This window comes from Ceratotherium simum, chromosome 27, assembly GCF_057802395.1.
Source record: "Ceratotherium simum simum isolate JZ-2026a chromosome 27, ASM5780239v1, whole genome shotgun sequence".
In the NCBI taxonomy this organism is placed as follows: domain Eukaryota; kingdom Metazoa; phylum Chordata; class Mammalia; order Perissodactyla; family Rhinocerotidae; genus Ceratotherium; species Ceratotherium simum.
The window spans coordinates 4,745,663-4,767,328 of record NC_141926.1 but is presented as its reverse complement, the minus strand read 5'-3'; the positions used below and the strand labels follow the sequence as shown (position 1 = coordinate 4,767,328).

Here is a 21,666-nt window from a genome sequence, read left to right as displayed (position 1 = left end):
GCCTTCCCAAGCGGCCAGAAGATCCGGGTTGACATCTACCTCAATACGGAAGAACAAGTAGAGACCCTGATTTTGACCCTAGAGTCTCCCTCCCCCAAACACAACCATGTTAGGAGGATCCCTTCTGAAGTTTCCGAGTTACCATCTTAGAGCATCTCAATCATATGGAGCTGCTTAAATACGGCTGTTAAATCCTTAATGCTTGGGCTCCCCGCTGAAGCGGTCTGATATCGATACTGGATTTCTCAAGTTACATAGAAACAATATCTAGTATCCATGCTGGGACCAAGGACAGAAGTGCCACGGGCCCCAGAGCAGGACTCCACGAAGCCAAGATCTGCAACCACAGGAAGAAACTCCCTTGAAAACAACCAGCCAGGAACCCACCTGCTTTCCTCGAGATTTTCTTTTTTCTAAAGCAAGCGCAGAACTCCTTGATTACATAAACCGTTTCAAAATCACCAACAGAGGCTGCACTGTGTATTCAGACAAACCCCCCTCCTCTCTACATAAGGAGGGCGTATTATGGGGGGTGGGCCATACGTGGTGAGGGTCCCAAAGGTGGAAGTCTTGAGCACAAGGAGCAGCTGGGCTGACAGGTGAAGGGTCAGGACATCGCTGGCCCACCCCCATGGATCCAGAGAGAAGGCGGCCGAGGGAAGGAAGCATCATCAGGGTGAAAGAGAGCATGCTTCATTATAACCTGCGCAGTCGGAATAGAGGGGCGAGGCCCCCATTCACGGTGTTTTGTGCTCCCTCCAGCTTCAAGACCTTAACCTCGAATAGTCACACACCTATGCAAACAGATCTTATCTTGAAACTACATGCTTTTGTTAAGACTCAGAAGCCGGGCCACAGAATTCCCAGCTTAGGTCCTCCCAAGTTTGCTCTTGCCAATGAGCAAGTCCTCTAATATCTTCCAATCTCACCACACTCTTTCCACTTTCCTTTGCAATTAAGCTTCTTGTACAGCTGTCTCAGCTCCTTCTTCTCTTAGAACACTCTAGAGAACCAGAAATAATTTAATTACTTTTGTCTCCAAAAGAACTAGGAACACAGCCGAGAACACGCATCTGAAAGGTTTATGTCATTGAATATTTTTCACTTTAATCACTACTTAACATCCTGAGGAAAGAACTCCAAAACAAAATGGAAGCAAAGACCCTTCACTAATCATTCAGAGTTCCCAATCAGACTGCCCTCCCACCTCTTCAATCTAGGCTTGCCTCTGTAAATATTCAAGACAGCGCAAATCTGATATAAAATATTATTTCTACTCTGGAGCAGAGACTCAGTTTAAAAAGTAAAATCCATTAGGGCTAAATATTATCAGAACATAGTCAATCCTATTTGCCCACATGTTCACAATCTATGGCTGAAGATGTATTTTTTGTGTGTGTGCTGAGGAAGATTTGCCCTGAGCTAACATCCTTGTCAGTCTTCCTCTACCTTGTATGCGGCTCACCGCCACAGCATGGCTGACGAGTGGAGTAGGTCTGCGCCTGGGATCCAAACCCGCAAACCTGGACTGCTGAAGTGGAGCACACTGAACTTAACTGCTACGCCATGGGGCCGGCCCCTGAAGATGTATTTTTATACGGGACTCTCCCAGTGGACTGAGATGAAAAATGCTGGAAACAAGACGGCAGCCAAACTCAAGGAATGCTGGGTAGATGGTCTATTCTGTTGTACTCGAGGGGTGTGCCTTGGACTGCACGGAGTCCGACACGCCACCCCCAGCAACACTCTCCATCCCTTCTCTTGTTGTGACACTTCAAAATGAACAGGAGGCTTTTCAGTAACATTACACTACCCGGAGGTATTGTTACTACATATTATGATTTCATGTGGGCATGCCTTAGCTTAAAAATCTGCTTGTGAACGTGTTGTTCTCTTTCATCAACTCTACGTATTAAAAGACATGTGCAAAACATTTCCTGTAAAATGAAGGTGGGAGGCAACTGGGTTTCTTCCAGGCTGGCTGTCAGTGCTCCCTGCCTGGGGCCAGGTTGCTGCCACATCTACCCCAAATGCCACTGCCGGTATTCCAACCTCAGACAAAACCACAGCTTGCCCGTGGGTTCTTTTACCCTGTCTTCCCTAGGCGAAGTCAGGCTGTACCCTCAGCCCAGAATTTCACACACTGTAACCAAAAAAAAAAGGTGGCCCTCCAGGGAGGCATTGCTCCCATTCAGGGGTGGCATCCACACTGGGTCTCAGAGGGCGGGGCCTCCCATGAGGCATCTTGTGCCTGCCCTTGGAAAGATCTCACGTCAAGACAATTCCACCACCTAACAGCATTTTTGCATACATACCAGGTTAATGGGGTACCTGGAATTTCAAGTCAGGCAAAGCAAAAAAAAAAAAAAAACCAGTGAACCAAGTGTTCTATTCTCAACTAGAGAGACATCCTGGATGTTGGATCATGGTACCCTTGCAAACCAAGGGGCCCACCAAAGTCTGGAAAGAGCAGAGGAGACCCCAGAAGCTCTCAGAGTGTATTTCAGTATATAAATGTAAAACAGACAGCCTTAGATAGAAAAAAAGCATGTGCACACAATACACAATACACACCCAGTGACGGCCGTGGGGTTCCCACATGCAACATAGAAGGAGATTTGGGGGGAAATTCCACGCAATTGCCTGAGTTCTGCTTGTTGCTATGGTTTCACAGAAGCAAAGGCTGGTTAGCACCTTTTACTTCTCTTTTCCCGGTCTTCATTGTCTCTTTCATGATGGGAGTGGGAGTGGGAGCTTAAATGAAATAATAATAATAGTAAAAAAGTCAAAATAATAGTAACAGCACTGTTTATGGCGTGCCGTGGTTGGAGCTCATTTCTGGAGGCCAGCTTAGGTTCAATTCCAGCCTCTGCTCCTTAGGTGCTCTTAGTCACCTTGGCCAAGTCACATAGCCTCTCTCTGCCTCAGTTTCCTCCTCTGTCCAGTGGGCAGGATACTTGTTCGGGCAGAGGAGTGTCGTGAGCACTATGAGAATGGACACGAGCCTATCGCCCAGGCCTGGTCACACCCGCGAGCCTCAGGAGCTGCGTCCTGTGGGGTACTGCACAGGCTGGAGCCCTCATTCTCCCCAGACCCCCACCAGGGAGGGACTCTTACTTTAAGACACAGACGCTGCGGCTCAGCGAGAGAAGGAAGTGCCCCCCAAACAAGCTCAGATCCAGCCAGCCGAGCCCTGAGACACGAGCCGGGCCTATCTCCGTGCTGGGTGGGTTATTACGTTTATTTACAACTTGAACCTACAGTAGATCATTACGCCATTAGAAGCCTCTATTAATTTACAAATGGCACTGAAAATGGAGATAATTAATGCTTTTCACAGGACACCTGGCCTCACACCAAGAAAGCCAACATCGCTCGCAGTCCCCAAAGATTGCTCCCAGCACCAGCTGCGGCCCCTGCTGGCACTGGAAAGCTTTCCCAATAAATGTTATGTTCAAAGAGACACTTGTCACGCTTCCTAAAGGAAATGCATGGCGCTCTCGGTGGCGCCTATCACAGCACAGCCCCCAAAACCCTGGTTCCCGTGCAGTGAGCTTCCAGGCTACCCTCATAGACCTCACGCCTCCACGGAGCTGAGTGGGGAGCTTCCAAACCCGCAGACATGCCATGGAAGGGCCATTGCTGCATGCTGCAGGGCAGGAGCCGGCTCTCGGGCCACTTGCGACAGAGAAATAAAGGTTTCCTTTTCTGGGTCAAACATTCTGGAGCAAACCTCTCCCAGAACGTGAGAAAGGAGAACGCAGACAGAAAGCTCATTCTCGTGTCAGAGCATAACTACAGTCTGGGAGAAGTCAGTGTACCCGGTGCGTGCTGAGCCTGGAAGAGACGGCCGAGACAGCCCCTGGAGAAGTGTAAGGTGATGCCTTCTTCCGTGCAGAGTGCCCCACCGAGAGGGCCTCTCCGGACGACAGAGCCCTCACTGGGTCCTGCCACCTGGCCCGGGCAGAGCATGTGTCTGCACACAATGAGCCCTGGTCACAGGGATGCTTCCAGTCGCCATCTGGAAAGATGCCCTGCCAGGCAAGCACAGGCTTTCTGCACCCGCGAGAATCCCCTTAGGAAAAGGCCACGACCTCTGCAGGGCCTGCTGCCTGGGATAAATAAATATTTGATCTTCGTCCCCAGTTCCTGGCACACAGCTCTAAAACCGTTGGACTGTCTGGAGTGATAAGAGTGTCTTCTGTGTGCTAAGGAGATGACTGGTGGCTGCGGGCCCCTAGATAACTTCAGGATGGGGGCTGGTCACCAGAAAGACCAAGGCATGATTGGACGGTTGGAACTTCCAGCCCCACTGCTGATCTCTGACCTCCGGGGAGGGCAGAGGGGCTAGAGATTGAATCAGTCACCAATGGCCAGTGATTTAATCCATCATGCCTATGGAATGGAACCTCCATAAAAACCCTTAAACAATGGGGTTCAGAGAGCTTCTGGGATGGTCAACACGTGGAGGTGCTGGGAGGGCGGGGCGCCTGGAGAGGGCACGGAAGTTCCACGCCCTGTCTCCCTAACCCTGCCCGGTGCATCTCCTCCATTTGACTGTTCCTGAGTTGTGTCCTTTATTATAAACTGGTAATAGTAAGTAAACTCTTTTCCTGAGTTCTATGAGCTATTCTAGCAAATTATCAAACCTGAGGAGGGGGTTGCGGGAACCCCCAACTTTACAGCCAAGCGGTCAGAAGTACAGGTGGCCCAGACTTGGGATTGGTGTCTGAATTGGGGGGCAGTCTTGTGGGGCTGAGCCCTTAGCCTGTGGGGTCTGTGCTGACTCCAGGTAGTTAGTGCCAGAATCGAACTGAATGGTTGAACACCCAGCTCGTGTCCAGGGGGTTGAAGAGTCGCTTGTTGGGTAGAAGAAAAAACCCACATATCTGGTGTCAGCAGCGTTGTGAGTAATCAGACTGCTCCTGATGCAACCAAGGCTGGCAGGGTGTGGATTCTGCACCTCTCCTGGGTCCTGCAAGACGACTCTGACTGCTCTAAGCTATGCAAGACCCCACTCTCTGTGTAGGACACAGGGGTGGATTGCTGAAGAGCCAGATATTTGCGCAGGCGATTACTCTGGCACACGGGGGTCTTCAGAGGTTGCAGGAGAAAGTCCAAGCACAGGGCACCGAGAGAGCAGTGCAGGCCGGGTTCTGTTCCGTGAGGGTCCCGCAGGGAGACTCTAGACCAAACACGAGGCAGGAAGATGCTCACAAAGAGAGACCAGAGCCCCATTCTCCTCTAGTTGATCAAAGACGTGACTACATACTAGACCCCCTGGGTCCAGGCGGACTCGTCCCTATCATTAGCTCAAATGCCATCCACACGTCCCTTGCTGGGGCTGAGTCAGAGAAACGAGAAAGATACAAGCTGAGGTTATGGAGGGAGCTTAGAAAGGGGAGGGGTAATGTCCTTGAGTCACAAGTGTGTATTTCTTTTATAACTTTTATTTGCAGTCCTCACATTCTGTTATAGTTTTTTCCTTCCCAAGAATGACGCAGAGCAGAGAGAGTGCATGACGATGCTGACCTAGGATTCAGTATAAGTTCTGAAGCCATGGGGCTGTGTGGTTTAGATCCTAAAAGGAGCAAGACGCCGTTGTAGGCATCCTGCCCCATACGGCAGTTCAAGAACACTAGCTCCTGGCACAACAGTAAAGAGAGGCTTCACTGTGTTCTCATCCTCATTGAATGCATGGAAGTTAAGGAACCTCCCACCGGGGACACATTCATCAGAGAAACTCTGATTTGCCTGCCTCGATTCCTTTGCAAAAAGGCGCCCTGAAAGGCGGCGTGGTCGGCCAAGACGCTCGTCCAAGAATGGAGAAGGCCGTGTACAGGATCCAAGAACCCGGAGGTGTCCTACCCCCAACTTCCCAGGAGCCAGGCAGATCCCAACGGGGTGCTCCCCAATTATGGGCATGCACAAGACCCAGGACCATGACACTCAAAACCCACTGGGACCTGCTTTCCCACACCACTCAGGGGTCAAGGGGCCTCTCCACCGGCCCGGCCGCCAGCTTGTCTGAGAGCACAGCATTGGCCACAGCATGACAAGGCAACCACAACTTCTCATTTCCTCACTTGGCCAAGAAAACACAAAAGTCAAGAACTATGAAGAAACTTGGAAATCAAAACAAGACCCTGTGTGCACTTTTCTATCTGTCTGTGGTTGATAAAAAGCTCCCGAGAATACACTGTGGACAGCGGGCAGCAGGCCCATCGGGGCAGGGGCACAGAGGGAGGAGGGCTAAGTGCAGGGAAGGAGACGGCAGGCCTTTTTTAAAAAAGTGTATACACTTCTATATCGTGTTTAACTTTTTAATGAGCAAGCACTATTTCTGTAACTGTGCTAAAATAAACACAGTTTAACCATCCACTTTCTCAGGCTGCTTTGCTGGCACTATATATCAAGACCCTTAAAAATGGTCTATTGCTCTTTCCAATCTCTGTTCCCTCCTCTTCTTCACCTCCAGGCCAGCCCTGTCCTCTCTTAATTGGGACAGTGTCAGAAAACACCAAACAGAAACCGTGCACCACAAAGGGATTCGGTCCCTATTTGTCAATAACAGGGAGGGTGCTGGCTGCACCAGGAGGCACTTCCCAAGCAGGGGGGCTCTGGTGAGTCAGCCTGCAGGGGTCTGTGCCTCAGGCCCCCAGTCTATGAAACTCGGGCACTGGACCATCTGCTCGCCCTGCCCCTTCCAGCTCTATGGGCCGTGCTGGTCTTAACATCCTGCATTGTTGCCCCAGTTTCCTCCTGTAACCCCAATATCTTCCAGGGACTTCCCCACACCTGTTACAGGGATTATATAGCGTGTGACTCCAGTATTGGCAACGAGATGGGGAAAGAGAGCTCTCCTATGCTGCCAGGGCACAGTAAGCACTTTGGTGACCAATTCTGGAACACTTGGTCAGCTGAATCATGCACACATACAACCTAGCAATTCCATGCCTGCCCTTGAGACACTCCCATACTTGTGCCTGACGAGTTAGCAGATGGTAAACATGCGGGGTCAGTGCAGCTTGGTTGTACTTGTGAAAAAGAGAAAACAACCCAATTATCCATCAATCGCAGATGGAGAAAGAAGCCCGGGTCCATCCAGAATCCTGGACTGTAGTTAAAGCAAGTGAACTAGAGCCACACAAACCAACCTAGATGAATCTTAAAATCCCCATGTTCTATAAGGAGAAAGCCTATTGTAAAATTGTATGTACAAAATGATAAACGTTTTAAACGCACGAATAATACTCTAGCTGAGACAGGGAGGAGATATATGGGGTGGGGTATGGCAATGCTCCTTCTCGACCTGGGGTCACACAGGCGTCCCCTCCTGTCTGCTAACTGGTATGCATTTAACTTGATAACAAAACAAAGACAGATACAAGGGTAAGCCTTATATTTAAGAGAAAGTTTCTTAGGCTTTTTACCGACACTTTTCATTTAAAAAAATCTTCAAAATCATTAATGGTATTTGACTAGTCTTATAAGTAACTTTAGCCTGTGAACCATTAGCAACTGTAAAACGAGCTCTACATAATATCTAAGGGGCTCAAATTTATATATCATGTTGCAGAATATATATATATTTTACTGAGATACAATTCACATACCACATAATTCACCCATTTAAACTGTACAATTAAACTGTTTTTAAACTACACTCCACAAACTTGGACAACCATCACCACCATCGTTTTTAGAACATTTTCATCACCCCAAAAAGAAACCCTGTACCGATTAGCAGTCATTCTCCATTTCCCCTTAAACACTACTTCCACCCAGCCCCTGGCAACCACTAATCTACTTTCTGCCTCTATAGATTTCTCTATCCTGCATATTTCATATCAATGGAATCATACAATATGTGACCTTTTGTGTCTGGCTTCTTTCACTGAGCATAATGGCTTCGAGGCTCATCCATGTGGTAGCATACATCAGAATTTCATTCCTTTTTAAGGCCAAATAATATTCCATTATATGGATATACCACATTTTATTTACCTATTTATCAGTTGATGGAGCAGACCCCTTTTTTTTTTTTTTTTTTTTGATGTAAGGGCATTTTTAATAATTCTAAGACAGAATAAATTCCCCCACCCCAGCTTTAAATTTGCTTCCTCGGTAAGGAGAGGCCCACCGCAGGTGACCGTGCCCCCAGCTCACCTTCTCCTGGGCTGACCTGGCCACACTCCAGACTTGCTGCACCGCCAGCTCCAGGGGCGGCTGCAGCGGGTCCTCCTCAAAGGAAAGGAGCAGCGGGCCCTGGAACAGAAAAGCACAATGAGGAGACGCATGTACGGGGGAGGAGGGAGCGCCTGCTTTTTGAAGAAAATTGTATACTTGCTACAAAGCTCTGCAAATCTAAGAAAATGTAATACAATTGCTTTTAGTTAAATCTGAGCTTCTAAATAGCCTCACTGGTCAAATAGCAGTAGTTCACGCACCCATGGACCAGCTCATGACGAATCGCACTCAGGAGCAGGGTTCTGTTAAGGGAGAAGGATGGAAAATGGAGAACGAAGAAACAAAACCAAAGACATCGCAATAAAGATGGTGAAGGGTGTTTGGAATCCTCACGTTTGCAACTTAAGGCAAGAAGCCCAGGCTCGTGCTGGTCTGGGGGTCTGCAGGGTGAGCACAGTATCTGGGCAGGTTCCAGGGCTGTGTCCTCCCTTCCTCTGGGGAGAGCCCTCTCCCTGCTCCCGTGGTTGCTGGCAATGTTACTTAAGACACCCCCTTCTTTTCTCCCACCACCCAAATGGTGGGTGGACAGGAACCCCCAAGGGCTGGCCACCTCTCCCTGGAATTTGAGATTCTTTGGCTGGAAATGAGCCAGCCCAGTGGCTGTGTCAGAGAAGCGGGTTCCTAAGCCTCTGCTTCGAAGACCTCCAGAGCTGCCGGGCTCATGCCCCCCAGAGCCTCCTGGTCAACTCTCCCTTCAGCTCTGTGCATCCCCCTGCACCCTCCCAGTAAATTCCTCCATGGCTTAAGTCAGCCTCCATCTGTTTTGCTTCTTGCGATTAAAAATCTCCAAATGAGAGATTTGCAAGTAAACCAATGTGACCACAAGGCTACAAGACTGATGTTTGATAAAGGAACAAATGAGGGTCTAGATAGCCAACCAGGTCTCGGCCTTTTAAAAGTAAGTTATCTTAAGAGACCAGACACTTATGTCAACAACACGACCCTGGAATGAAACTCTTCTTAAACTCTTTTCCTGACATGCTGTAGGAATTATAGTCAAGTACATTATAGTTGAGTAAGCTCTGATTCGGTGTTTAAAAAAGAAATTCAGCCCCACAACTTCCCACCATATCTCATCTACTTCAGAGGCTCCCTTGTGGGGAGCTGGTTTCAACCATGAGGCGTGGTCAAGGGTGGAGGGATAAAAATGGTGCAAAACAGCCCCGAAGCTCTTCTGGCAAGCGCAGCACAAATGAACAAACAATGGGGTTGTCATGGGGCTATTTCAACGATGGAGAGCAAACCTAAAAGGCAAAGAACATTTTATTTACGTGCATCTAACCTCACCCTGTTTTTGCAACATCTATCTCATCCCCTAGAAATCATCAGGGGAGAATTAAATCTACTTCTCAAGAGTGATGAAATCCCGGTTTCGGGGCTGCTCTGCCTACATTCTCCACGGCTGGAGCTTGTTTTGGTGTGACCTGCTGGCCAGGGGCACACCATGAGTTTGGGGATGACACGGTTCCATGTGTGGCCGGCTGAGAGAACAGCACCCGGCACAGAGCTCAGCGCCAGGCAGGGAAGCGACCCATCAGCAGGAGAGCTTCCAGCTGCGGGACTGCGTGGTGAAACAATGTACCTTCTGTACCAGCCAAAAGATACAGCGTTGCCGTAAGCAGCCTGGACATTGCCTCACTGTCCCTAGGCATCAGTAGATGCGGTCTGTCCTTTCTTACCTATGGTGTCGTTGGGATTAAAGCCTTGAAAAGATTCTGCTGGGAAATTTAATGTCAAGGGGTGGTCTCACAAAGGAAATAAATTATTAAGTAAAAATTAGGACCCCGAGATTCTCTTTCTGACTGCCTAATCCTTGAGCTTCAGAAGTCCAGCATGTGCATAGCACACAACCCCAGACTTCTGCATCTCCCACACTCTGTCTGTGTGCTGACAGCCCCCATTCCAGGCTCTACCCTTCTTAGACTAAAGCAAGATTTTACATCCACACAGCAAAGCAACATGCAGGCACTACCAGGAAAACACTGAAAAAGGAAAACCAGAGAGACTAGCCCTACAAGACATTAAGACACACTACAGAACCTCCATGATTCAAACCGTGTGGTACTGGTGCATGAACACACAAGCAGACTAGTGGGCTAGAAACCAAAGTCCAGAACAGACCCAAATACACGTGGAAACCATACATGACAAAGGTGACTTCCCAAATCACTGGGTAAAGACGGATTTTTTTTTTTTAATCAGAATGTGGGAGGAACCCCAGATGGAATACAAACACCAAGAAACGAACCTAACCACATTACAAATGAATGACACAACCACCCTGAAGGGGTGGGAAACACACACCGAACCTAAGAAACTTTGGAAAATAATATCCTGACCACACACAAATGCATAATCTGGTCAGTAAGTGTGTTTCTCACAGGGGTATGGGTCAGCAATTCAGAAACTACTTTATGTATATACCAGAAATCACCAAATAATAAATGTTACAGACAGTGAGCACCAGTACCAGTGAGTACCAGAGGCCTCACTCTTGGAGAAGGAAGTTAAAAATAAGGAAAGGGGAAGGCTAAAATGAACTCCGTGCTGTTGACCTGGAATCCAAGGTTTATCAGTATAAAGTCATGGTTTTGAAGCTACAGAAAGATAGAGAAATGCAGAACGTGTGTATGTGAGCGTGTTAGTATAAGACATTTTTCCTAGGTCTGTCCACTAAAAAGGTCTAGAAGCAATGAGACACCAGCAGTAATGAGCCCACCCAGTGCCCAGATCTTGGATTCTAAACACTTCTCCAGCACAAGGAAGCAGGGCTGCTTGGAGAAGTGGCTGAATCCAGGGCTGGGAGAGGGGAAAATAGAAGATGAGTCTAGAACAAACATCTCGTGGAACCATAAAGTAAGGAAGTGCTATCTATATACACGTATCTTGATGGAAGAACAGAACAGGCTACTACTGAAAGTGCTCCTAGCCGCCAAAACAAGAACAATAAAATAAATAGCAATAGTATTGGATTATAACCCATGGAATAAAATAAATATCCATGAGTTCATATTGATGTAAATAATCAATGAAATATATAGATGGAGGAAAAGTGGCAGCTCTTTCTTGCAGTAGAATTCCAATGAGGAGAGAGAGGAACAGAAAATCATCATTAAGCAAACTCCACAGAAGGAATTATTGCAGACTAGATATACGTGGACGGAGAATCGGTGAGCAAAACTCGGAGGAGTAACAGGATTTATATGGTCTCAAAGTATCTCCCCAAGATATCCGTTAACTACAGGGGGAAAGATGTAAGAGGAGACATAAGATGGAAGAAGAGGAACCAGGAGAAACCACCCTCCCCAAGGGGTCGAGGCCAACGTCCCCAGCAGTAGGTTACACTGACATCACGAATCCCGTGACACGTACACTAAAAGGGGCACATCATTTCTGTGGTTTTGTATGACCTCAGTCCAATTGTGTGAAAACACCACATTGAGGGACTTTTGGCAAAATAACAATCAATACTCTTCCAAGTTATCAAGGTCAGGAGAAACAAGGAAAGACTGGGAAACTGTTATAGACCTCGGGAAACTACGGAGAAGCAAGGATTCAACGCCGTGTGGGACCTGAATGGGACCCTGGAACAAGAAAAGGATACTGGAGGATAACCTGTGAAATTCCAATAAGCTCTTCAGTTTAAAGGCACGAGCCAATGTTAATTTCATTGTACTACGAATTATAGTAACATTGTGCAATTGTAGTAACAATTAACATTGTGCAATTATAGTAACAATGTTAATTTCTTGGTTCTGATTATTGTGCTATGGTTATGTAAGGCTGGGTGAGGAATGTACGGAAACTCGCTGAATTATTTTTGCAACTTTTCTATAAATCTAAAAGCAGTAAAAAATAAAAAGTTAAAAAAAAAGGAGACTACAAGAGAACAGCCCACCTTTATTGACTCATTATTTGCTAAATGCCTCACACAGATACCTCATCCGGAGTGGATGCTGTTTTCTGCATTGATCCCAAAGTTATCCCCCTCTACAGATAAAGCACAGAGAAGTCAGGACTTGCCCAAGGTCACACAGCCCCAGAGCTGCCTTCCAGCCGAAGCTGTGAACACAAGCTCTTCCAAGCGGCTCAAGAAGTCCCCTCCCTCCTCAGCAACCTAGGAGCGGGCCTCGGGAGTGGAAGTTAGCTTTGGCTGCATTTTAGTTGACGTTAACACTACACCCACTCTTCCTTCCCCTGAATTCCTGTCTCATTGGGAGAATGAGCGGGAGCATAGAACAACCTGAACTGGCGCCTATTCCTGGGCTTTGCACAGACAATTTGCAAAGTCATCAGCGAGCCTCCTTTAATGTTGCTTCTTTAGAAGTGAAAAACAAAGCACATTAAAAGCTTGTTTTGCCCAGGCCTGGCAGGCTCCCAAGCAGGGCAGGCCCATGTCCAGACCGGCAAGCACGTTGCCACCGTTTCTCCCCCTCCAGCGACAAGTTTCTAACAAGGCCTGTCATTCATCCCCCAGACCGCCGCCTGCTCGAGCCAGCCTTGCGCCGGGCACCCGGTCGGCTGTGCCTGGACGGCTGTGCCTGTGTCACCGGGCTCTGGCCCAGTTCACAATCCCGGGAGCTGATGAGGGCACAAGGGACCACAAGGTGCCGATGCGGGGACACCCCCAGGATGGGGGTGGGGCAGCATCCTCGCAGAACAGGAGGATAGGGGACCTCTGAGCTGAGACCTGAAAGATTTACAGAAGTTAAATAAGGAGAAAGGTTCAGTAAGTGTTGGAGACAAAAGGAATGACCTGGGGGAGGGCACCACACAAGAAAGAACCTGAATGTCCGCGGACAGACAGGAGACTGGTGTGGGGGGGTCATGGTGGAGGACACAGGGAGGGGCAAATCCATGGCCTTACTGAAGGTCACCTTCACATTCCTACCAACTGACTTCTTATATTGTGGCCACTGTCGTTGGTCAACAAGCTTGGATTTGGGTGAGCACCACTCAAAGGTCGTTATGTAATACGAAAACTCTGAAGTCCTGTTCCTCCATTTATTTTTTAAATTGCCAAAGCTCATATACAAGTCAGCGCTATTAATAATACGTTCGAAGTTCACACAGCATCCTTTTTTTTTTACGAAGACCACAAATTGTCCCACAGTCTTGGTCATCTGCATTTAGAACATTCCTCTGAAAAAGTCCTGGGGCAGAGGACTAAAGAAACAAGCTGCTTTGGTGACCCTCCTAACCCAGGGCTTCGGCCAGCATGGGTGGCTCATTTCTAGACAAATCCAGAACACGACCCTCGTTCTCAGACCAGTGCTCCCCACATGTGGTCCAGGCAGCATCTGGCTTGGGAGGGAAGCGCTGTCCAGCCCACGGGCAGGGGTTGCTGAGCTATGAGCACACTGGCTTCCAGAGCCTGTGAGGCTGCAGAATGAGCAATCCCAGAGCCTCCCATAGAGGGGTGCGGGCCATCGCTGGGGTAACTGGTTGTCACTGCAAGCTATTTTGTAAATGTCAACATAAACTCAGGGGAACTAAAAGGAAAACCTCAGCCTGGCCTTTGGATAATACAGCATTAGTTCCCAGTCTAGTAACTGAGCCAGTTCCGGAATCTTTCTGTTCTCTGTGACTGAACTGCGATCAGATCAACTGGAATTAGGTGTTTGTAACACCGGAGTGGAGACGTGTTGCCGGGTGAAGGGGAACTCTGATTGACTGACTGATGGTTGGCTTCGGGACAGACGTGTATCTAGTGGCTTCTCACTAGTGAGAAGCTGGCTTGGGGAACTTGTGAAAAATACAATATGCTCCCCACACCCCCACCAACCCAGCCGACTAAGTCTGAATTTGGTGGTGGTGGTGGGGGGGGAATCAGGCATGTGTATTTTTTTCAAAGCTCTCTAGGCAATTCGCCTGTGCTCCCTGAACACCTGGCATCTGCCGACCAGCTGGCAGAGCAGCAATGATTTCCTCACGTGTCTCTCCAACTCTCATCTTGTCTAATTTAAAAATACTTACAAAGTGAGGGCCTGAATCCGAGGGGGGGGGGGGGCTCTGACACAAGGAAGCTGAGCTGCCACAGTCCCTGGTCATCGAGGGTGCAAAGGAGACTCCACAAGTCAGTGATCAACCCTCAGACCCTGGGAGATACGAGCCCCATTGTTAGGGATGATACGTTACACAATCATACCCTTTCATCTTTTCTTGCGGGGCCTCAATTCAAGGAAACATTTGGGTCTCAAAGTCTAATTTGCTTCCTACAGGGGAATGTCCCAGCCCAGGGTCTAGGTCGACCCTGGCAAGTCTCCAGCTCATGGGCTTCAGTCTCCCCTTCTGGAGAAGGAAGGGGCTCTGCTAGACGCATTTAGGGCTCCTTTCAGTCCTAAAATACAAAGCTGGGGTGAAGTCGAGAATGGGAGCACTTACTGCCTCCATTTGATAGAAAATTCCACCTTGCATGGAAGATGCTGGATATGATTAAGTTACTTCCAACGTGTCCTGGATCCCTCAGTGACAGGCTGAGAAGTGGGCTCCTCCCTGGCCAGAGCAGAGAGATCAGAGGACGTGGTAGGGACAGGGGGGCCACTGAGCTGTGGCTCTCTGGGCCGAGAGTGAGCTTGCAGTGTCAACCCTGATCCAGGATTAGTGGGAATCAAGTTGGGGGGAGGGCAGACAGACTCCTGCAGGGCTGGCCGCCGGGGTCAGACACTCACTAAGGAAACACCAGCATCTGCTCACGCACGTTGTCATTAGTGCCGCGACAGTGATGGCCCAGGACACTGGGAGCGCGTGTGACACATCAGTAGTCACATAGCCAAGTTACCCAGATCCTATCTGCCTGCAACACCTTCCACTGGAATTCAAATCAAGCAACACTTCCAGCACCAGGGAGAGCAGAGCAACACCACACACACACAACCAGTCCACACCTGACACCACAGTCAGACCCACTCTACGTCCACGCAAAACCGTCAGAGAAGACTTGCGGCTGCTCTGAGCTTGAACCCGGTACGTTATTGCCCCTTCCAGGCAGGAGTCTGGAAAAACTGATGTCTAATAAAAAACCGATGACGGCTACTAGCAGATAAAGAACAGAGAAAATGCAAAGAAGCCAAATCTCTCTGTCCACTCCCTGAACACAGAGCCCTTCCTGCTCCCACACAAAGATTCAAGTGTTTCAGGTGAAAGGTTTCTGCCCGAAACCTTCAGTTATTTTTTTTCAATGTTCTCAGCTTTGCCTGACCAATCAAAGACAAATTCCAGAGCAGGGACTTCCTCCTTTCTCTCTCAACACTCCAGGCACGCTGGTAATCTGGAAGCGTTGTACCTAAGGCGATCCTATTTCCTGAAGCCCATCAAGAAATGAAACAGAAAGGTTTAAGCAGGACTATCCTAAATTTACAGGAGGCAGGGTCATGCCCCCAAACCTGGAACTCTGTCAGGAGTCCCAGCGTCAGAACAGAAGGATCCTACAGATCATTCACCCAACACTCGCTCGCATTTCACAGAGGAGAAGGGGACAAGGCACGCGCCTGCTCACACCACCAGCCCGCAGTGGACTCAGCCCCAGAGCCCAAGCCAACGACACCAGGTCAATCGGGGGTCAATGACTGCAGTTTTGTGGGAAAACAAATCTGTGTTTGCTCCCATGAGTGAGGTCATGTGGCTTTAGGGCTTTCTCAAGAGATGGGGTGGTTCCCCTGGACAGGAGATGCCCAGCTCTGGACAGTGGGGCACAGATTCTAGGAACAAAGACAAGCAGTCAACTAGCCTTGAAGCCTTTTTTCACCTAAAAGGTACAGTTATTTTTTCAAGAGTTCAGAACAGAGTCTTTCGAATTGTTGGATTTATGCTCATTTACACCCAAAGCTTTTTTGTTTTTTAAATCCATAGCTATGTGAGTCAAGGCCATGGCACACAGACCAGGCAGAGGAGCCACTGTGGGATATTGTGATGGCTGATGGGTCCAGACCTGCAGCATTCTCTGTCTCCAAAGGGAATGGCCACAGGCTTCACCAGCGAGCTGCAGGAGCAGGTGTAGGAATGTGTCCACCTGAAAGCAAGGAGGACCAGCAAAGGCTGGGAGGGACTTCCCCAAACCCACTAGGCCCTAATTCCTCCTGCAGAATGCCTAGAAATAGTAGACGTCAGGAGCTTGTCATTAAAGTGAGATGTCTTAAAAGTAAAAATAAGTCACCAAGTCCTTAACTATGGAAGAAACACAAGCACAAGAGTGAGGCAGCAGAGTTCGGGAAGAAGCCCCTGAGCTTTGAGGCAAGAGGCAGATGGGTTCAAATCCCAGCTCCGCCACCCGCAGGCTGTGTGACCTTGGGCAGGTGACTCAACCTCTCCAGATCTCAGTTTCCTCACCTGTAAAATGTTGACAATGCCTCTGTCCCAGGAGTTGTGAGGATTCAGAGAGATACATATACCTAAGGGCCCCAATACAGTGTCTGGAGAGTGGCTGGCCCTCAACAAATGGTCACTAATTTGATATGCCAAGGAATCAAACCTTTTGGAAATATATTCTTGGTGAAATTCATTTTTATAGGAGGAAGCATATTTGGGTCACAGTTATTTGTATATCAAGTGTAAAAGCATTAAGTGTTCATCTGGGCACTATAATCCAGCTGAGACTCCAGGAAGGGCAGGTATGAGCTAGAAGGGGAATGGGCCCCTCTGGCAAATCTCTCCAACAGTCAGTCTGTCCCTCTGGTGGAGCCCAGGGCCTGGCACACCTGATGGGTGATGAATAAAATCGAATCCCTTTGCCTGGACTCCCCATCAAGGGTCCTCCGCTCTCCAGGGTCTTTCTCCTAACTTTCAAGGATGCTCTGCAGCGGAGAAGGCTCACTTCGGATCAGTCAAGGGCTGGGCGAGGCTCCCAGGAAGAAGAGCTCTCTGCCCTGACCGCCGGCACCCCAACCCGCAGCGCGACCCGCCCTCACCGAAACTCACCCCTTTCCGTCTGGCCTCATCGTTCAGGGCCGTCACCCAGGCGGCCTGCCACTGGCTCCTCCAGCTGTTCAGCGTCAGGATCCAGGCGAGCAGAGTGTCCGACTCGGGGCGCCGGCCCTCACCAGGCTCCGCCGCCCGCCGCGGGGGCCGGGGTCGCGCCCTGGCCAGCGCCCACTGCGCCAGGTACAGGCCAACCGTGCCCAGGGCCACGACGAAGAGCGACACCAAGACCAGCCACTGGACCTCACCGAGCCACGAGCCCAGGCGGGACATGGTGATGGCGCATACCCGGAGCGCCTCGCCCCAACTTCCCAGGGCAGCTCCCGGGCCGGGGCGCAGCGCCCGCGGGCGGCGACCTCAGGACATCAGCTCCCGGGTGGCCGGGGCTCGCGGGGGGCGTGGAGGGAGCGCGGCAGGGCCGGATCCGGGAGGCTGGCGGCGCGGGCGCGGAAGCCAGAGGCCGGGAAGCCGGGCGGGGCGAGCAAGAGGAAACGCCCGGGCGGCGCACGACGGCCACGGCCCGGGACTGCGGCTCCGGCCCGCACACCTGGCAAGTGGGGACGCGGCGCTCGGCGTTCCAGACTCGGGCGTCTGGGCAGGTCCCGGGGCCGCGGCCGGGCGCGCTTCCTCCTCGCGCGCCGCCCCGGGCGTCCCGCCCGCGGCCCAGCAGCGGGCGGAGGAGGCGCGGGCCGCCGGGCGGGGAGGGGGCGCGGGCTGAGGGCGGGGCGTGCCTGGGGGCGGGGCCGGGGCGGGCCTGGACCGCCCCTGCGCCCGGGCTGTCCCCGCCGCGGCCCCCCGCCGCCCGCCCCGCCCGCCCCCTTAAAGGCCCCGCGGCCCCCAATCCCGCCGCGGCCCCAGCCCCCGGGCCCCGGCTCCGCCACGTACGCGCGCCACCAACCCTTCGGCGACTTCCTGCGGGCCGCGGTGGCGGGCTCAGGGTGGCCGGCGCGGCTTCCTCCCGCGCTGACATGCCCCCGGCGTGGCGACGCGACAGTGCGGTACGCGAGACTTTCCAGTTAGCCAGACCCCAGGGCCACTGTGGGGCCGGCTGGCCCGGCTTCCGTGTGGGTGCGTGCGTGTGTGTGCATGTGTGTCCACACGTGTGCGCGCGTGTGCGCGTGGAAGGGGGATTCTAGGCTCGCCATCTGCCTACCAGCAAGACAGTGTCTGGTGTTAACGTATTTGGAAAGTCCCTAGAAATCCACGACTCGCACCCGAAAGTCAGGAGGGCCCAGAGCCTCGCCTTAGGGGCTGCCATTCTCACGTCCTGGGGGAGTCTCAGAAAAACGCCCCATCTTCGTGGGAATGTGTTATTTGTTAAGAAGTGTGTGCGTGTGAGTCCGCGTGCCTGTGTGGCATGCCCCCTGCGCCCCTCACCTTGTGGAGTAGCCCCCAACATTAGGATATGCCACAAAACACTAGCCTGAGACTCTCCGAGGCCCAATGAAAGGCCTAAATCATAAAATAGCGATTTGCTTGTATTTTCCGCAGCAATATGAAGGGGATTTGACCTTGAATTGGGTTGGCTGAACCTGAGCACTTGGCCTCTCTTACCTAGCCAGGGTCTGCTGATGGGCCAGTCTGGTTGATAACATCAGTGGGGATTCTGGCTCTGGCATTGTGCAGCCAAGGGCCCTCACAGGTTCCTCCTCAGCCCCTCCCTGCCACTGCCCCGGGGGAGGCAGGTAGCCTTAGGACCTGGCTCAGAGGACAGTTTGCTAAGAAGACAGGCTAGTTGGCAGATCTGAGATGAGGAGCTAGATCCGGAGATCTAGATGCTAGATCTAGAACCCGGATGCTGTGGTGGCTCTGCCCTGGTTACCGAGTATTAAAGACGGGAGTGAGGTGCTGGGCTGGAAAGGGAGTGGTTGGTGTAATGGCATATGAAGAAGTGTGTGTGCCAAGGCCCTGAGGTCTCCATTAGCTCAGTACCCCTGAGGCAGAGTATAAGGAGGAGCTGGAGGTGGTCAGGAGGTGGGGCACCTAAGTTATGGATAATAGATTGTGCCATGGAAGAGGAGGAGCAACAGCTGTCTTAAGCACAGAGTGAAAAAAATGAATTTTACAAATATCACTCCTAGTAGCATGTGGAGGCTAGTTGGAAGGAAGTGGGAGGGGGCAGAGAGACCAGCTAGAAGGTGGTCCCAAGGGTCCATGAGGCCTAGTTCATGGCAGGGGGAGAGGTTGGAGGGGGAGAAGATATTTCTTGCTTAGAGGCTGGATGCCACGAGAAGAGGATGCGTGAGTTTGAAGTTGTGGGGCAGGGAGCAGCAGGATGATGAAGGAGTTTACACCGAAGGGCCCCAATTTCCTTTGAGAAGGAGGAAGAAATTGGGAAGCAGCTGGACCCAGAGTTCTTGTGGGGAACAGAACAGGAGCTGGCAGGGAGGTGAAAACATCAGATTGACAGGAGCTGGGGCGGGGGAGAATGAGCCCTTACTAGGCAGGTCTGATATAAGAACGTGGAACTAGAATGATCCTATCAGCTTTCCATGAGTTACCTAGTCATTAAACACTAGCTCTCCATTCAGCCCACCGGCTCTTAAGAGTTGCGGCGAATTGCTCTCCTTTTCTCGGAAATCTCTTTATTTGGAGGAAATACCTAATTATTTTCTGATCTGTAGCTAGATCTATACAGTCGAATAAATCAAGTCCCGAGGCCCCCTTGCCAGAATAACAGGGACAACTAGCTACCTAGGGCTCCACATCTCCCGGGTCCAGTGTGAGCACACGTGCACGCATGTGCCCTGGCCGTGGCCACATTGGCAGTTACGAGAGAGCCCGCCCTGTGTGACTGGTGGAACCAGTCTCATTCCTCCTCAGCCATGTCTCTGAGGCATGCTCACCCCACTGGCCCATTCAGAGGCTTGTCACAGACTGTCAACTAACAACCACCCCAGGTTTGGAATTTGTCACACTGCTGTAAGTTTCTACAAACGGAATGTAAACATATAGTTATTGAATTACCTCTGTGTAGAAGCAAATTGAGGGAACATCGGGAATGACATCAGCCTACAGGAAAATGTAGTTGCCCAAATCACGCGAGAGGAACAGAAACATCTTGTAAATCTATGAAAAAGACCAGGCTCCCTTCACTTCTGCTCCCGGCCCAGCGTCATCCGTGCCTGGTCCCATTCCTCCAGTGCGTGGAGGACACTGGATGGCTCAGCTCCACTGTAAGAGCAGCATTTTCCCACATGAGGTGACATTCTCTCCTCCTAGCACGCTGCTCTCTCCCCCAGCCCATATCCCTTCAGCCCAAGGAGCCAGACTACTGCTCTGCCCAGGAAGGACTCTTCTCGCCCACCAAACCTTCCAGTGGGTCAGGTTCCATCACGCTCTGCCGCAGTTTGCTGTTTTTAACCGCTCCTAAAAGGAAACCACTGTGCTCTGAATCCTCCAATGCATTCACATCGAGCTTCTGTGAGCAGGCGGATGGAGGTCCTGGCAGCCGGGTGCAGGGGAGGGGTCCACGGGTGCCGGCCGTTGTTCCCAAGCCGGGCTCTCATACTGTGACCAAGGGAAGCCATCTTCACATCAACCTCCAGGACCCACCAGAGGCAGCCACCTGCCTGGAATTCTCCAGAAGGCAGCTCTCTGAACCTTAGACCAGGTCACCACGGTGGCAGGGACTAAACAGCAGAAACTATGTTTCCAAATTCCTCTTCAGAATATTCTACAGTAACTGGTTGTGAGACTGGAGCACAGGACGCAGGAGTGAAGTCTCCACTGTTCCATTTTCCATTTTAAAAACGTTTCCAAAACGCTCTTCATGTAGACCAGCACTGCTTGCTGGGCGCCCTGCACCCAGTCACCCCATCTCTGGGTGCCTTACGTGTGCATCCAGGACGGAAGTATCTAACATCTTCCCCCACCAACCCAGGAGGTGCTGTGACGATGTTACATTGTTAAAAATTAATAAAATGTCTAGCGTCATATGTTACATATCTATAAATAAAGTTATATTTATTAATACTAGAAATTATTCATTACCATTGAACTTGATATTCTTATGTTTTTCCAAAAAACACTTAACAAACAATTGGGATGTATACTTAAATACAAAAAGTTTCATTAAGTTTCCAATTAATTATCTGAAGTTTCTAGAAGAGGAAAGGAGGGTCCTAGAAGTTTATAGTTTGTCTCTAACGTGGAGAAGCTTCTTCACCCCTGCAGCCGTTTGCAGGATTATTGTTATTATTAAATAACTGTTGCTTGAATTATCAAGTTTTGCCCCCAGCCCTGAGAGGCGGGAGCCCTGGCCCCAGCAGGGCTGCGACGGATGACCTGGGCTGCACGACCTGTGACTACAATGTGCAGCCTCCTCCGGTGGCGTCTGAGGGAAGGCATTCCGAGAATTCCCTCTTAGCAAAATGCTTTTAAGATTTGGCCCCGAGCCCCGGGCAGTGGGGTCTGTGGGGACATTTGACCCAATCTCCTTGGCTCCATTCGCACGGGCTTAGTCATTTCCACAGCCCGGAGGCTCGGCATGCTTTGGGT

The 21,666-nt window shown here is 50.6% G+C and overlaps 1 protein-coding gene across 2 annotated transcripts in view; it reads right to left on the bottom strand.

Moving 5' to 3' along the window:
* The window catches only part of C2CD2 (C2 calcium dependent domain containing 2), a 57,410-nt gene extending 39,611 nt beyond the window's left edge, over positions 1-17,799 (bottom strand). For both annotated transcript variants that reach the window (XM_004429712.3, XM_087418055.1), the window contains exons 1-2: positions 17,167-17,799; positions 8,170-8,268 (exon numbers count right to left, since the gene is read on the bottom strand). In XM_004429712.3, coding sequence (XP_004429769.1) covers positions 8,170-8,268; positions 17,167-17,439 — 372 coding nt within the window. In that variant the 5' untranslated portion in view covers positions 17,440-17,799. The remainder of the gene's footprint in view (positions 1-8,169; positions 8,269-17,166) is intronic.
* Positions 17,800-21,666: the final 3,867 nt, after the last annotated feature.